The sequence below is a fragment of the Gymnoscopelus braueri genome (genome assembly GCF_963280865.1).
Source record: "Gymnoscopelus braueri genome assembly, chromosome: 18".
Classification (NCBI taxonomy): domain Eukaryota; kingdom Metazoa; phylum Chordata; class Actinopteri; order Myctophiformes; family Myctophidae; genus Gymnoscopelus; species Gymnoscopelus braueri.
Genome location: NC_137618.1, coordinates 9552839 through 9569987, shown reverse-complemented (window position 1 = coordinate 9569987; position 17149 = coordinate 9552839). Strand labels below are relative to the sequence as shown.

The 17149-nt window shown below is 45.7% G+C and overlaps 1 protein-coding gene across 1 annotated transcript in view; it reads right to left on the bottom strand.

Annotated features, from left to right (window-relative positions):
• The window catches only part of fam113 (family with sequence similarity 113), a gene marked incomplete at both ends in the record, with an annotated part of 30192 nt that extends 19832 nt beyond the window's left edge, over window positions 1–10360 (bottom strand). The window contains 2 exons of the mRNA XM_080456689.1: window positions 9161–9334; window positions 10324–10360. Coding sequence (XP_080312815.1) covers window positions 9161–9334; window positions 10324–10360 — 211 coding nt within the window. The remainder of the gene's footprint in view (window positions 1–9160; window positions 9335–10323) is intronic.
• Between the last annotated feature and the right edge of the window lie 6789 nt (window positions 10361–17149).

Sequence of the window (17149 nt, the reverse complement as noted above, 5' to 3'; positions counted from 1 at the left end):
GGCGGGGGGGAGCGGAGGCGGGACCAGAGGCGGGGCCGTTTGAAGTCCATTCCATTCGCTCCAAATGACACACTTCAGTTTTATTCATGGTTTACACAGGAAATAATGAACTGATTACAATAATGTAAATTCTCTCAAATCAGTAACAGGTAGGTGATACATATGCCCATCAAATATGGTTTTATTGAAAGGCAATCCAGGTACCAACATTCGGGGAATATCTGACGGCTTGGAGCGCCTCAGTGCGGCTGCAGAGTTCATCTTGGAATTTGTCATTACAATTTTACTGTAATCCACATTCCTAAACCCCCCCACTCCTACACCCCCCCCCCCCAAAGGGACCCCCCCCCGAACCCCCCCCCCCCCCCCTGGCCCAAGGGGTCACTCATAATAATTCTATATCAGCATATTTTGTGCATTCAAACAGAACAGTTGAGATTTCATTTGGCCAGATCTCTGGCAATTGTACTTGAATTCTTATAATTTTAATGTTTATATGGTCTTTCAAGTTTATATTTTCATTTGGTATCAGTCATGAATTTATTAGAATGTATTAGAATTCATTTTCTCTATTGATATCAAGCCGGATTTTTCCACGTGCGCAAGTGCATGCTGTAACATAATAATACACAACGTGTACTGTACATATATATAGCCCACTGTAGGCTAACATTTTTGGGGGTTTTAGCTATGGACCCTCAAGCTCCAAGCTCCACCTTAGCGCCGCTAATGGAGCGGTTTCAGAAAAGAAAAATGAAAAAAATTAAACCGAAAAAAAGGTGTGTCTGTCTGTCTATCTATAAATCTATCTAAATATCTATCTATCTATCTATCAAACTATCTATCTCCAGCATGTTGTTCAACAAATAGCAGATCTACAAGCTCACAACAACTGTTATTGTGAGCTTATCTGCTATTTTCAAATAGCGTATGTATAAAATACATCTGAATTGGTTAGTGATTCATAATATAATCATTTATATCTGCGAAGTGTAGGATTATTATAATTATTATTATTATATCACAATTAAAGTAAGCGCATCGGTTAGTGTGATTCGGTCGGTCTGTCTGTCGGTCTGTCTGTCTGTCTGTGTATATGTATCTATCTATCTATGTATCTTGTAGATCGATCGGTCTGTCTGTCTGTCTGTCTGTCTGTCTGTCTGTCTGTCTGTCTGTCTGTCTGTCTGTCTGTCTGTCTGCCTGTCCGTCTGTCTATCTAACTATCTATCTCCAGCAATATGTACCACTTGCCTACAGCTGAACCCCCCCCCCCCCCCCAATAAATAATATCAGTCCAGTAATGACAGCCCCAGATGTAAGCTCCCAACGCGGTGATTAGCAACACGTTGTTCAACAAATAGCAGATCTACAAGCTCGGTTACTGTGAGCTTGTAGATCTGCTATTTTCAAATAGCGTATGTATAAAATAGGTCTGAAGTGGTTAGTGTATGGTTCATAATATAATAATTTATATCAGACAGACAGACAGACAGACAGACAGACAGACAGACAGACTGGTTCAGTCCATTAATGTTGTATTCAGAATAATAAAAAAAATATATATATTATATATTATTATTATTATTATTATCATCATTATTATTACCCTTATTATTATTACCCTTATTATTATTATTATTATTACCCATATTATTATTATTACTACAACTTGTTATATCCACATAATAAGGCACGCTACTAGAAGGGTGAGCTTTATAGGTCCATCTTTACTGGGTAACAAACATATACGCTGGCAACGCACGTTACAAGCCGGTACAACAACAGAGCAGTCACACTTTACGGTCTAGTGTCGTAAACACAACGGTACACTCATACACAACATTTCCCCCCCCCCATAGAAAACCATGAAACACAACCCCACCCCCCCAATGTCTTATGCATTCAGAAATTGGTAACATAGTCCTTGAGGTAATCTGGTCGAGCCCGGTCTCGAACTGGCCGTGCCACGGGCACCACCGGGTGGTCATTAGGTGCCGGAGGGCGCACCACCACCGGGTGGTCATCAGGTGCCACAGGGCGCACCGGGGGCAAGTCCATATCACCTGCTGTAAACTCAAAGTCAGTATTAGCCCACATACCTGCGGCAGCAGGCGGTGTAACAGGCATGGCAGCCTCCGGCCCCACGACAGCAGGTGGTGGCACTCGCCGAATGCGCCTGGCATGCCAGCGTGACCCATCGGACAGGCGGAAAGTGGCAGGCCCCAGCTGGTCGGTTATCTGCATAGGCGTGGACCAGAAAGACTGCAGCTTGTGGCCCCTGTGAGGGCGGCGGACGCGGACCCAGTCCAGGGCCGCGAACGATGGAGTCTTCACCCTCCGTGTCCTGTCGAAACGCTGCTTCATCTGACGCTGCCGGTGGCGGACTCTGTTGCGCCCTCGAGCTGAAGGTGGCACCATCACGGAAGCCCTCAGTCGATCCAAAGGCAGCTGCAGCTCCCGTCCCAACATGAGGAATGCTGGGGAGCAACCGGTAGTGGAATGCTGTGAGGCTCTGTAGTGCAGAAGCGTGCGGCGAAGAGCTGTAGAGAAGGAGAAGCCATCTGCCAGGTGAGCTCTGATGCCATTCTTCAGTGTCTGGTTAAATCTTTCCACCCCCCCGTTGGCCTCAGGGTGGTAGAATGATGTACGGACGTGCTTTATGCCCTTGTCCTCCAGGAAGGCAGCAAACTCCGCAGAGATAAACTGGGGGCCATTATCCGTCGTGATGGCCGTAGGGTGCCCCCAGCGGGAGAAGAGCAAGTCCAGGAACTCAGTCACCACGCGGGTGGTAACAGTCCCCGTGGAGAGCACCTCAGGCCACTTGGAATGAAGGTCGTACACCACCACCATGAAACGCTGGTGGTGTGGGACTGCATGAAGCTCCCCGCAGATGTAGAGCTGGAGGTGCTCCCAGGGCTTGTCAGGCCAATGCAGCGGTTGCAGCGGCGGCGGGGCGGGTGGGCCGGTTTTTCCACTGAGAAGGCAAGCTGTACAGTCCCTCACTAAGGCCTTGATGTCTCTGTCAATGCCAGGCCACCACACCAGGTCACGACAGCGCTGCTTCACCCTCACAATGCCCAGATGACCCTCGTGGGCCATGGTCAAGATACATGGTCTTAGGCAGTCAGGCACCACGGTGCAGAGGCCGCGGGCTATGCAGACGTCATTCCAGCAGGACAGCTCGTCCTTGACCCAGTGAAAGGGAACCAGCTGGTCTGGGACCTTAGCGGGCCACCCCGAGCGGATAAAAGTGCGGAGCTGGGAGAGCACCGGGTCCTGTTCCGAGGCTGTCTGGAGCTCTTAGAGTGAGACTGTAGGCTGGAGTGGAGAGTGGAGCATCTGGATGAGGCCCTGCTCAGCGGAGTCAGGACCAGGATCTGGAGAAGGGCCGGGGGTTGCCCGTGACAGTAGGTCTGCTACTACGTTGTCACGACCTGGAGTGAATTGCAGGCTGAAGTTATACTGCTGGAGCCGCTCCGACCAGCGATGGATCCTGAGTGGCCTATGCCCTGTGCCAGACGTTGCGAGCAGAGCCGTGAGGGCCTGGTGATCCGTCCGCAGTGTGAAGGAACGGCCATACAAGTACATATGCCAACGCTCGCTCGCTCAGATGCAAGCCAAGGCCTCCCGTTCCCCCACTGAGTACTTTTGTTCTGCTGAGTTAGAGCCCGAGAGGCAAAAGCGATGGGCCGCTCAACGCCAGCATGGATCTGGGACAGCACAGCCCCCAGCGCTGGAGGCGTCACAGGTGAGGAGTGTGGGGCTTGCGAGGTCGAAGTGTGCGAGCACGGGTGGCGAGGTGAGCTGGACTTTGAGCTGCTGGACGGCGTCTGAACAGGCGGGGGTCCAAACCCATGGTGCGTCCTTCTTCAACAGCTCGCGCAGCGGGGCTGTGGTGGCCGAATACTGAGGGAGAAAACGTAAGTAGTAGGCTGTCATTCCGAGGAACGAGGCCACTTGGGCTGGACAGGCAGGCTCAGGGAGGCGTAGCACAGCCTCCACATTAGACTGGAGTGGACGGAGCCCCTTGGCATTCAGGCGGAACCCCACAAACTCTATCTCAGGCACGGCGAAGACACATTTGTCCCCGTTCAGAGTGAGGTGCTGGCTGGCAAGGACATGGAGGACTCGGCGAAGGCGCTCGTCGTGGGCAGCAGGCGTTGAGCCATGAACCACAATGTCAATCAAATAGATCGCTACCCCAGGGATGCCTGCTAGTATGGTGGCCATGATTTTCTGGAAACAGCTGGGGGCCGAGCTGGGTCCGAAAGGCATCCTCGTGTATCAAAACACCCCCATGTGTGTGACAAAGGCGGTGAGACTCCGGCTGTCAGGGTGTAGAGGAACCTGCAGATAGCCCTGCCGAAGATCCAGCTTTGTGAATATGGTAGAACCATGGAACTGTGTGGTCAGTTCCTCCGCTGTAGGCAACGGGTACTTGTCGGGGATGACTGCCTTGTTAACTGCCTTGAGATCAATGCACAGGCGCAGCTTCCCTGTCTTCTTCCGCACAGCCACCAGATTCGAGATCCATGGTGCCGCGTTGACTGGCTCAATTATGCCTGCCTCCAAGAGGTTGTTGAGCTCTCCAGCCACCTCGTCGCGCAGGGCAAGAGGAACGCGTCGCAGGGGCTGGATGACAGGGTGTACATCAGGGTTGAGGAGGGGCTGGTGGTTAAAGGCAGTGAGGCAACCCAGCCCAGCGAACAGTCCAGGCCATTGTTGGGGCCACAGTGAATCAACATGGTGGATAGTGAGCCCACTGTAATCCATGAGCACAAAACCTAGGTCAGTGAACAAGTCCAGGCCCATGAGGTTAGCACCGTGGCTTGCCACTTGGAATGTGAAAGAGGAAACAGTCTTAGTGCCATAGCGCACCGCGGAGCTGAAGGTGCCCACAATGTTAATTTTGGAATTACCATAACCCTTGAGGGGCACTTTGGACGGCGCAGCAAGCGTGTGGTGTGGGAAAAATTGTGTGACTGTAGCCGCATTCAAGAGGGACGCGTTAGCCCCAGTGTCGAGCAGTAACGGCAGGCACACGCCATCAAGCTCCACAGTACACACCTTGAACGGCCGGCGAGCAGCACTCACAGAGTGTATAGTAGTCGTGGGTGCAGGGTCAGTAGCTGAGAAAGGCTGCCGTGGGGTGGTGGCCGGGGCAGAACGGCAAACCTTGGAAAAATGGTTTTGTTTACCGTTAACGTTGGCAACGCTGGCCCCTGGCGGGACAGTTTTGGGCTCTGGAAGCATGTGATGATGAGCCGCAGTTACTGCAGCGCTGACCTGGGGGGCGCTGTCGTCCAGCATAGTTTATGTGGGAAGCGTCCTGGAGAGGATCAGGGCTAGCTGAACGCGATGGGGACTCGACCTGCTGTGCTGTGAGTGCAGGCAGTGGAGATGAGGCGCAAGCCAATTGCCTGGCAAACCCCTCTGCTGTCTCAAGTTGAAAAGCTATTTCCACAGCCTTATGGAGAGTCAGATCATCTGGGGACATTATCAATTTCTCACAAACCTTTGGGTTGTTTGTGTGCTCGGCTAGCTGGTCTCTAATCATTTCGTCCTGTAATGCTTCAAACTTGCACAGGCTGGCCAAACCCCTCAGATCGGCCACAAGTGGATTATATTATGAATCACTAACCAATTCAGACATATTTTATACATACGCTATTTGAAAATAGCAGATAAGCTCACAATAACAGTTGTTGTGAGCTTGTAGATCTGCTATTTGTTGAACAACATGCTGGAGATAGATAGTTTGATAGATAGATAGATAGATAGATAGATATTTAAATAGATTTATAGACAGACAGACAGGCCTTTTTTTCGGTTTAATTTTTTTCATTTTTCTTTTCTGAAACCGCTCCATTAGCGGCGCCAAGGTGGAGCTTAGAGCTTGGGGGTCCATAGCTAAAACCCCCAAAAATGTTAGCCTAGTGGGCTATATATATGTACAGTACACGTTGTGTATTATTATGTTACAGCATGCACTTGCGCACGTGGAAAAATCCGGCTTGATATCAATAGAGAAAATGAATTCTAATACATTCTAATAAATTCATGACTGATACCAAATGAAAATATAAACTTGAAAGACCATATAAACATTAAAATTATAAGAATTCAAGTACAATTGCCAGAGATCTGGCCAAATGAAATCTCAACTGTTCTGTTTGAATGCACAAAATATGGGGTCCCTTTGGGGGGGGGGGGTGTAGGAGTGGGGGGGTTTAGGAATGTGGATTACAGTAAAATTGTAATGACAAATTCCAAGATGAACTCTGCAGCCGCACTGAGGCGCTCCAAGCCGTCAGATATTCCCCGAATGTTGGTACCTGGATTGCCTTTCAATAAAACCATATTTGATGGGCATATGTATCACCTACCTGTTACTGATTTGAGAGAATTTACATTATTGTAATCAGTTCATTATTTCCTGTGTAAACCATGAATAAAACTGAAGTGTGTCATTTGGAGCGAATGGAATGGACTTCAAACGGCCCCGCCTCTGGTCCCGCCTCCGCTCCCCCCCGCCTCCCTGCGAGGTTTCGAGTAGCAGTTTCAGAGTTTCAACACTTATGGCATGCCTCTGCCGCCGCTGCTGCTGTGTGTGCGTGCGCGCGCGCGCGCGTGTGTGTGTGTGTTCAGAGATTTGAGGAGAATGTGCTGCTGTGTGTGTGACGCTAAATCACAGTTTCAAAATAAAGTTTAACCATTGATTTTTTTTTTCAGTCTTTCAACAATAAAGTTGCTAGTTTCAAAAACGATTCCCATTTAAAAGGTTTCTAACATGGAAAACAAAATAATACCCAAGGAGAACAGTGCCAAAATGCATATTCTGAAAGTGTGTTTGTGACCAATTTGAAACTCTGAAAAGGTGTTGACGAAACACTGTAAAATGTGTTTGCAAGGATTTGAGAAACACTTTCAGCCTATCAACACTTTTTTCAAAGATTCAAAACCAGTTCTCAGTCTTGAAATTATTTTCAAGCCTTTTGAACCCTTTATTTTAAGTCAGGAGTTTACAAGGTTTCACACATGTAAAACAAAATAATACCCAGGGAGAACAGTGCCAAAATGCATATTCTGAAAGTGTGTTTGTGACAAATTTGAAACTCTGAAAATGTGTTGGCGAAACACTGTAAAACATTTGTTCAGAGTTTTGACATTTTTTTTCGGCCTATCAACACTTTTTTCAGAGATTCAACACTTTTTTCAGAGATTCAACACTTTTTTCAGAGATTCGAAACGAGTTTTCAGTCTTGCAAAAAAGGTTTTCAAGGTTCTGAAACCTTTATTTGAAGTTAGGAGTATTGGCAGTGATCCGATTCCATATCTGGTGGGTCCCTGGAACAAAACATTTTGAGATGGGGTCGGCGGCTAAATACATATAATTTTGGGTGGTCCTTGACATGAAAAAGGTTTTAAAGGGATACTTCACTTTCACATAAAATAAACATTAAAAATATATATTAAAAAAAAATGAAAGAAGTTATGGCAAAATAAAGGCCCCCTCACACATTAGTAGGACACTCTAATGCGTGAGGGGGCCATGAATTTTCCATTACTTTTTTCATTTATTTTTAATATATTTTTTAAATGTTTCCCCGGCCCTAAAGTGAAGTATCCCTTTAAGCACCATTGAAAACATACGTTTTTTCAGAAAACTGTTTATAGAATCCCCAGAAGCAAAGATTTGAGTTGCAAATGTTTGCTTTAAAAATATATATATTACATATATTAAATATACATCATCACCTCACAAACAGATCTGACAAAGAACTATGAGTAGGACTTTTTGCGTTTGCACGTCAACAAGGACAGAGGATTCAGTCATCCATCGTCACACCATCACCACGATCAGACCTGAACCTTTTTGTTTTCTGTGTGTATGTGTGCGTGCATGTGTGGGCCCACTGTGATTTTGATTAAGGTTATCTGTGTTTGCTATTGAGGAATAGTGATAGCCTATTTTTGTTTGAAGCAAGGTAATAGGGATTTGACAAGAATTCTAAGCATTTGAGCATTTGGGTTTTGACATTGTGATTTATTAAGACAAGTCAAGTGTGTGTTTTCTAGGAAGGTAATTAAGGAACTTTACATTAGGTAGCCCTGAGGAAACCATCCTCCAACATAACCAGGATGGCCTTAACCTGGAACCCTCAGGGGAAAAGAAAACCAGGAAGACCCAGAAACAGCTGGAATAGGTCTGTCGAGGCGGAACTCAGGGAAAAGGGAACATCTTGGAGGGAAGCAGAGAAGATCGCCCAACACCGAACTAGCTGGAGGAAATTCATAAATTACCTATGCTCCCCAAAGAGCAAAAGGGTTTAATTAGGTAGAGTTCATTTGATTTCATAAAAGGCATTAGGCCTATTGGTTTATTTAAAAGGGTTTACCTACCATTTGTGTTGTATGTCTAGCATCTAAAAAAAGGGTAAAACACATTCTGTAGAACCGAACAACCCTTAGTAAATTTGCCGAACAACCCTTAGTAAATGTGATTTACATTTAAAGTGTTGTCTGAGACAGTTAAAATAAGTCTACTGTCAAGTTAATGAGCCTTGTGGTTTATACTGTAAATACAGGGTTAAAAAGTTAAAAAAACAAACTCAAGCGCCCCGTTATTCCATTCAATACGGTACCGGGGTGCTACATGAAAGTTAATTTCCTGTTTATTAACTCAGGAGAGATGGGGAGACCCCTCTTACTGAACAGACACTCTATATCAGTGATTACTATCATAATATGGAGCTTTATGTTTTTAACCAAAATATAGCACTTCTGTAGACTTACTGTAGGTCACACCGAACTTTAATTCTGCCCATTAGGGCTGATTCTGCCAATACTTTTCAATGGGAACGAAGCGTGTTTTTGCGGAACTCCGCAAATGGTAACAAACTGCTCCGTTCCCATTGAAAAGCATTGCCAGAATCCGCCCAGATAGGCAGAATTAAAGTTCGGTGTGACCGCACCCTAACAGCACCTTTATTATTTTCGAGCTTGTGGATCTGCTACTTTTGATGCTGTTGTGTGACGCTGTAGTATGATCAAGTAGGGCGTTCATTTACGGAAAAAATATGCAAAAAGTTAGAATATGGAGCAACAACGATGTTCAACCTTTTGTCCTACTGCTGTGCTCAGCCTGCAAACTTACCATGCATGGCCACCATGCTGTGTGCAGGTCTGTGGTGGGAGTGTGTGTGGGGGGGGTGTGGCGGCTGCTCACCCCCGTCAAAGCTGATGTAGCCTGGGATGAACTCATGGTTTGTGGTGACGGAGTCTTCAGTGAACTCTTCATAGTCATAGTAGTGTGACTGGTATGTCTTTGCTAAAAGAGAACAGTGTTCGATCAGTACAACTCTGGCAGTGAAAGTATGATTCCTTAATGGTTCTCAAACTTTTTCAAGTCAAGGACCCCCAAATGTATTTTGGCCACGAACCCCAATCTGAAAAGGTTTTGTGCCAGGGACCTTCAGAAGATTTGTAGCAGATCTACGAGCTTGTACTATATCTGCTATTTTTGAATAGCCAAGTATAAAATAATGGTTAAAGTGGTTAAAATGTTTGTGACGCTATGTTAACTAATTTAGCTGGGGACCACAATCGCGCATGCACACACAATGAAAGCATGCACACGCAATATGTAAACGTTGTGAAAGTGCACCTTGACCAAATATGAAAACGTTACATTACTGTTATTCTCTGCCCCTTCTTGAACAAAAATGGTTGTAATCTGTTATTGTGTTGATGTATGGAGTTTTCTGTATGTTTTTATTTGTTCAAGATAATACAAAAAAACACAATGCAATGATATTCTGACTGGTGTGGTGCCCCATTCAATGAGCTATAGAGCACCGAAGTCTGAGATAAATGTCGCTAAAGGCTGAATAGCCAATGCTAAATCTAAAATGACACAGATGCTTTCCCGGTTTTAATGGGTTAACCACATACCTTGTATGCGATCCACTCAACAGAGACTACAGCGTAGTCACATTGATGGCTTGGTCACCATCGAAGCAGTGATGGAAAAGGTAATAAGTAAAAGTATCAATACTACAATGCTAGAATGTTGCATCGCGACACGTTGTGAGCTTGTAGATCGGCATTTCTTTGAATAGCCGAAGTATAAAACAGGGGTAAAGTGATTAAACTTATTTTTATGCAACAGTATATTAATTATTTTGCTGGGGACCCCTTCAAGGATCCCTGGGAGTCCCTGGACCCTAGTTTGAGAACCACTGTACAAGAGCTTTCCTGGGTACTCAACCATCTGATGATGCCAATGGTAGGCAGGTCTATAAACTGTCCACAGCCCACCTCTGAGACACAGAGTGAGTAGACAGCATGGTGCCATCTTAGAATGAGAATTAGTGAGGACTAGGGGTGTGTATTTTGAAGTAATAAAGACCCTTTCTGAACACATACTTAGCTTTCTAAAATATCCTCAGCGCTAGGACCCCGCAGCATTTGTTTTGGAGCGGTACTTTCATGATATTGTCTATCTATTAATTCTCAAAATGTCTGTCTGTCTGTCTGTCTGTCTGTCTGTCTGTCCTGGGCATAACTTGGGCGCAGCACAACCAAACGGCCTCAAACTTGGCGTGTGTGTCCATGATCCGGGGGTGTGCAGTGCAGAGTGGAAAACCATGAATATCTGTCTGTCCGTGGACAGTGGGTACTCCAGAGGACACATCAAATCTCTGTGTGTTTGGGAGGGATCTGATGAATGTACACACTATGCCATTTCTTACCTGCTTTTTGTGCTACAATTCCGCCGGACGGCTTCTTCTCAGGTTTACTGGGCTCTAAAGAAACACAAACTAACGTCAAGCTAAATGGGTAACCGGAACCAGGTATTTCTGGGCCCCATTTCTTTAAACATTTTATTTATTTTGTATACAAAATATTATATTTGATTTTATATTTACATTGATTTTATAAATGAGGGGCCAAATACATATATTTTTTAAATTACATTTAAGGCCCAATACTTCTACAATTGCTACAAATTGCTGCAAAACCTGTGGCCCACTTTCAACTTTCAATTTCTCCAAAAATGACAAAAGCTGATCATTGTGGCAGAAATGGTTAAATGCTTTAAGAAGTTCGATATAGCATTGGAGGTTAGGTACAGTGCCTAAAGCTCATTTGCCAGTAGAGGATCTTCACTGTGGGTGTGTTTACCATTGATAAGGAGTGTTTTCAGCACCCCATTCTCCTCAATCTGTGTTATCTCTGCCCCGTTCTCCTTGATCCTGTAGACCACACACACACGCACACGCACTTCATCCATTTATACATTGGCTATAAAAAATCTGCAAATCTACAAGCTCACTCACGCTGCGAGCTTGTACATCTGCTATTGTTAAACATTTTGGAAAAATCTCCAAACTGTTTTGGAGAATTTTGCCTTTTTTAACACAAAGCTTCTATTCTGGCACAAAATATTTTCAGATGGGTTTCCGCCGCCAAATACATATCAATTTGGGTGGTCCTTGACATGAGAAAGTTTGAGAACAACTGGGTTAAAACATCGGTTATGGCCGGGCTAGAACTTGGGATTGGCATCGGACAGAATCTACTTCACAGGTCAGTGAACTGTCTTTTCCATCGTGTGATGAAAGAGGCAGCCCCTTTGTGTGATGCTGTAGTATGATCAAGAAGGGCAGTCAAAGAGACGAGTGGCATAGCACACTGTCTGGCTGAACGTATTGTTTTAGTTATTTATTTATTCATAGGACCCCAATGGAATTGTGTGTGTGTTATCCTTTTAAGTGTTTGACTGTACTAGTATTGCATTTCTGCCTAATAAAATAAATAATCTATTTATTTATTTGGTCACACGATGTACCAGATGTGTCATAACTACTACTGCATTAGACTTTGAATACATTTTTTCTTGTCTCCATGGATAATTAGTCGATTCTAATTGGATCTCAAAATTACTCACAGGAAACAAGAAGTACAGTTACAGTAAAACTTTCAGTGAACATGGTCTCACTAGCCACCCCTATTCGTGACAGCTAACCACATACTGTACATTGAGCAGAGATCCTTTATATCGTCTCTGTCGGGTGGAAACCTCATTATGTCCAAAACTGTTACTTTTCAGGATTCAAATTCAAATTAGATCTACAAGCTAAACAACTAGCTTGTGGATCTGCTACTTTTGATGCTTTTGTGTGACGCTGTAGTATGATCAAGCAGGGCGTTAATGTACGTCAGAATATGGAGTCAGAATATGGAGATGAGAGGTTTCTGCCCGACAGCAACGATATGCAACTTGGCCCAGGTCAGCTCATTATGCCAAAAAGGAAGAAAATGCGTACTGTACTTTTTGGTGGGGGTGCATTTGCCGCCGACCATGCGAGTGGAGGTGGAAACGGATTTGAAGTTGCCCATCCCTCCTCCCATGCCGTCCGTCCCATCCATACCCCTCAAGGAGGAAGAAGAGAAAGAGGAGAAGTCCACTGGAGGAGAGACGAGTTCCGCTGGGGACAGTTTGCATTGGTTTAAAGCTAAATCAAATCTCATGACTGAAAACCTTTGTTAGGCCAAGTAAGTCCCAATCTGTGATTTATGAAACTGAGTGTTTCCTAAAAAGCAATAGGGCTGGCACAATATGTAGAATTATGATGTTTTGTTCATATTTGTCTAAACCTACAGTATATGTTCTATATTTCATTAGAAGAATTCGCAGATCGAGACTTTAACCTTGATGCTTCTGAACTAGTTTGTCCAATTCAAACACTCTTTAATCTAATCAATTGCTAGTGTGAACACTTCAATTACTCTTTCATCTTAAAATCCGAAAAAAGCCTATTAGTCTACAAGCTCACAACGCGTCACAGATGTGTTGTGAGCTTGTGGATTGGCTATTGTCCGTGAACGACATGATTCCATCGTAGACTTCTGTAGAATCCAAATGACTGAAATCCGTTGTGGCGACTGCGAACTTTAATCCACGTGTTTGTGTTTCTTGGCTAGTGAAGTATATATCTGTTGACCAAGCATTCTTTTCACCGGTAGAAATGATATGAAACCAGTCGGTCGTGGATCTACAATCTAAGGCTTTATTTCGTGCCGGCAGGTTACAAATAAATAGCATAGCATAAGCAAGCAATGCTCAAGATCATCTCCGTTCCATTCCTCCGTTCAATTTCCTCGATTGCACACACATTAGTCATATTTATACCCCTTCTGTCAGTAGGTGATAGGTCTCTCCTCCTCCTCTTCTTATATTTCTTAATATTAGGCAATATTAACCATCTTGTGACTAGGCCATATGGTTATCTGCATCTAACCAAATACATCAATTTCCCCATAAGTTCACTTTGACCTAGTGTACAACTCATGATCTGCCTCCTGTGTCCGATCAATCTCCTGTGGGAGCCATCTTCTCTCCCTTCGTGGCCACTTTTCCAGACGTGAACTCATTGTTTGTTAATCATGCTTAGAACATTTACTTTGAGTAAGTCAGCAGAGTAAGAGTAAACAAAGTATCTGTACTCTAACTACTTTTTATGCTTTTCATCATGAATCATAATTTTCTGCACACAGAGGCCTTTCTTACAGAATCAGAATCAGAATCAGGTTTATTGTCACATCACAGGTTTACAAGGTAAAAAAGTGGGTGAAATTCGTTTTTGTACATCGTTCCCATCGCAACGTTAATTTCCATAGAAAGAAGAGGGGGGGGGAGAAGAAGTTATCTACATATTTACAAAGTACCTGAGATAATAAAAAACTAAGGTGCCTGAGCATAGCAGCAATGTATGTATACTGTGCATGATATACTTATACTGTGCATGATATACTTATGGACGTTAAGGTGCTTCGAGAAAAAAGGGCACAATAAAAAAAGACAAAAAAAGTCAGTGCGTTATACATGGGATTAAGGTGCAAAAGGTCAATGCGTGTCCACCTAGAATGGACTGACCCTAGTATAATCCGCAAGTAGCTCCATGAGGGAATGCAACAAAAAGTCATTTGTACCTGGTGTAGTCCACAGGTATGTCCGAGGGGGAGCTAAGTCCAAGTCATTTGTCCCTGGTATAATCCACAGGTGTGTTCAGGAAGAGCCAGAAAAGTCTGCGACCAGCTGGACAGTACCGCCTGTTGTCAGGCTGCTGAGCAAGGCTTAAGCCTCATTCAGCATTCTGACAGCAGCCGGATTAAAACTGCACCAGTACCTGGTGGTGGAACTCTTGATACTGCGGTAGAGCCCCTTGCCCGGTCGCGGTCGTTGTAGGGGTTTGAACAGTTTGTGACTTGGGTGGTGCTTGTCCTTGATGATGCGCTTGGCTTTGACCACGCACCGCTTTTTGTACAGTTCCTGGAGCGCTGGGAGCTCGCCTCCCATTATCCGCTCTGCCGATCGCACTACTCGCTGTAGGCTGATCTTTTCTCGGGCAGTGCAGTTCCCGTACCAGGCCGTGACACAGCCTGTTAGGATGCCTTCAACAGAACTGTTGTAATACAGCCTGAGGATGCGATGTCCTACTCCGAGCTTCTTCAGGCAGCGGAGCCAGTACAGTCACTGCTGAGCCTTTTTCCTCACGTGTGTGGTGTGCGTCTCCCATTTGAGGTCCTCCTCGATGTGTACTCCGAGGAACTTGAACTCGCTGACCCTTTCCACTGCAGCACCGTCGATGAGGATGGGCGCATGGTCTCTCCGCGGCCTCCTGAAGTCCACGATCAGTTCTTTGGTCTTGTCGACGTTAAGTGCCAGTGAGTTGATCTCCTCTCTATAGTCAGACTCGTCGTTGTTGACGATTCGGCCTATCACTGTCGTGTCGTCCGCGTACTTTATGATGGTGTTGGAGACATGTGTGGCTATGCAGTCATACGTGTACAGGGAGTAGAGGAGAGGGCTCAGCACGCATCCCTGGGGTGCTCTGGTGTTGAGGGTCAGGGGGTCGGATGTGATGCTGCCCATTCTCACCACCTGATGTCGGTTGGACAAGAAGTCCTGTATCCAGTCGCACATGCTTGGGTGTAGCCCTAGGTCTCTGAGCTTTTTGTCAAGTATTGCTGGGACAATGGTGTTGAATGCTGAGCTGTAGTCCACGAACAGCATACGTACATATTTGTCCTTCAGCAGCTTGTTGTCCATGTGCGAGAGGACGGTGTGGAGAGCCATGGCAATAGCGTCGTCGGTGGATCTGTTTTTGCGGTATGCATACTGCCACGGATCCAGCGAGGCAGGTAGCGTGGAGCTGATGTATTCCCTCACCAGTTTCTCGCGTGTAGTGTTGCGCGTTTCCACGTCGCCAGATTTGAAACCAGCATCCCGTTCATGCAGATGTGCACGTACTCCGCTGTCCATCCATGGTTTCTGATTGGGATAGATCCGAACTGTCTTTTTTGGGACTATGTCAACTATGCACTTACTGATAAAGCCAGTGACTGAGTCTGAGAGTTCGTTGATGTTATTCCCAGCGGCGTTCTTAAACATCCCCCAGTCAGTCTGGTAGAAGCAGGATTGTAGCATAGCGTCTGTGTCCTCAGACCAGATTCGGATTTCCTTCTCAACGACCGGCTCCCTTTTTAGCCTCTGTTTGTAGGCAGGTAGCAGCTGGATGGTGTAGTGGTCAGAGCTTCCTAGCGGTGGGCGGCGGAGAGCTTTGTATCCATCCTTGAAGGGCGTGTAGCAGTGGTCAAGAATATTGTCACCACGGGTACTGCAGGTGACATGCTGGTGGAATTTGGGAAAGACCTTTTTTAAGTCTGTCCGGTTGAAGTCGCCTAGGCAGATGGCTGCGCAGTCCGGGTGACGATTTTCTTGTGCACTGATAGCCTGGTGTAATTCCCTCATAGCTGTGTCCTTATTAGCTCCAGGATGAATGTAAACAACGGCTACAATCACAATGCTGAAGTCGCGTGGTAGGTAGAAAGGACGGCAGGCTATGATTAAAAGTTCAAGGTCTGGTGAGCAGTGATTATCTAGGATTTTAACATCTTTGCACCAGTTGTTGCTGATCAAGGCACAAACTCCCCCCCCACGTTGCTTACCGCTTAGTACAGGGTCTCTGTCTTTCCTATACGCGGTGAAGCCAGGAGGAGTGATGGAAGAATCAGATGCTAACTCCGTTAGCCACGTCTCCGTTAGCACAACAATCGGCGCGTTCCTCGTCTCAGTGTTATACTTAACGCGCGCCAGTAAGTCGTCCATAGTGGTCACTGTTCTTGATTCACACAGAGATCTAACGTTCGCTAGCAGGATTGAAGGCAGTGCAGGTTTATATCCACGTTTTGTTGTTCTTACGAGGAGACCCGCTCTTGTTCCTCGTCGGCCTGGCCGTCTCCTTCGCCACTTCCTTGTTATTGTCCCAGCCGGGACAAAGGGGAGCCCTCCCCCCACCCAGCCGGGTGGAGGGTTTTCGGCAAAAAAGTCCGGAATTCTGTGTGTAATCGCTGTGCTGATGTCCATAAGTGCTTGTCTGTCATAACTCCTTAGACACAGAGAAGGCTAAAAAATACTAAAAAGACGGAAAAACGTTGCGACGCTACGGAGCGAGTACAAGAGCAGCCTTTCTCCATGGCGCTCCTGCATAGGTGTTTCTGCCACTACACTAGCATTGAGTGAGTCATGGCATCCAGGGACGTGCACAGATAGACTCTAGGTGGTGCTAGAGCACCTGCCCTTTGCCCTCTTGACCAGAAGTGCCCTTTTGAAAAAAAAAAATGAAAAAAAAATTTTAGTTTACAGTATGTAGCCCATGGTGACATCGATCAATTCTGGATTAAAAACTTCTAATATATTAACAATTCCCCAAAATATGCATTGCAATTTTCTTCTATAAATCTCACACTACTAGGGCAGCTGGCGGTTCCGCCATAGACAGCGATAGAGTAATGGGGAAAGCGCTGTTTACCTCCTGCTGCTGAGGGGAAGGAGAAGAATCCACTGGGGCCAAGAAGAGGGCGGCCTGCGTTGCCATGGAAACCATACCCATGGATGCCTCCGAAGGAAGAAAAGTAATCTGAGGATAGTTAGACATCATCATCATCATCATCATCATCATCATCATCATCATCATCATCACTGCAATAGAGGCTGGAAATGGATGATTAAAGCCTGTGACTTCCTTTACCCCATTAAGACCGGGGACGCATCTGTGTCACTTTCGATTTCTTTGGC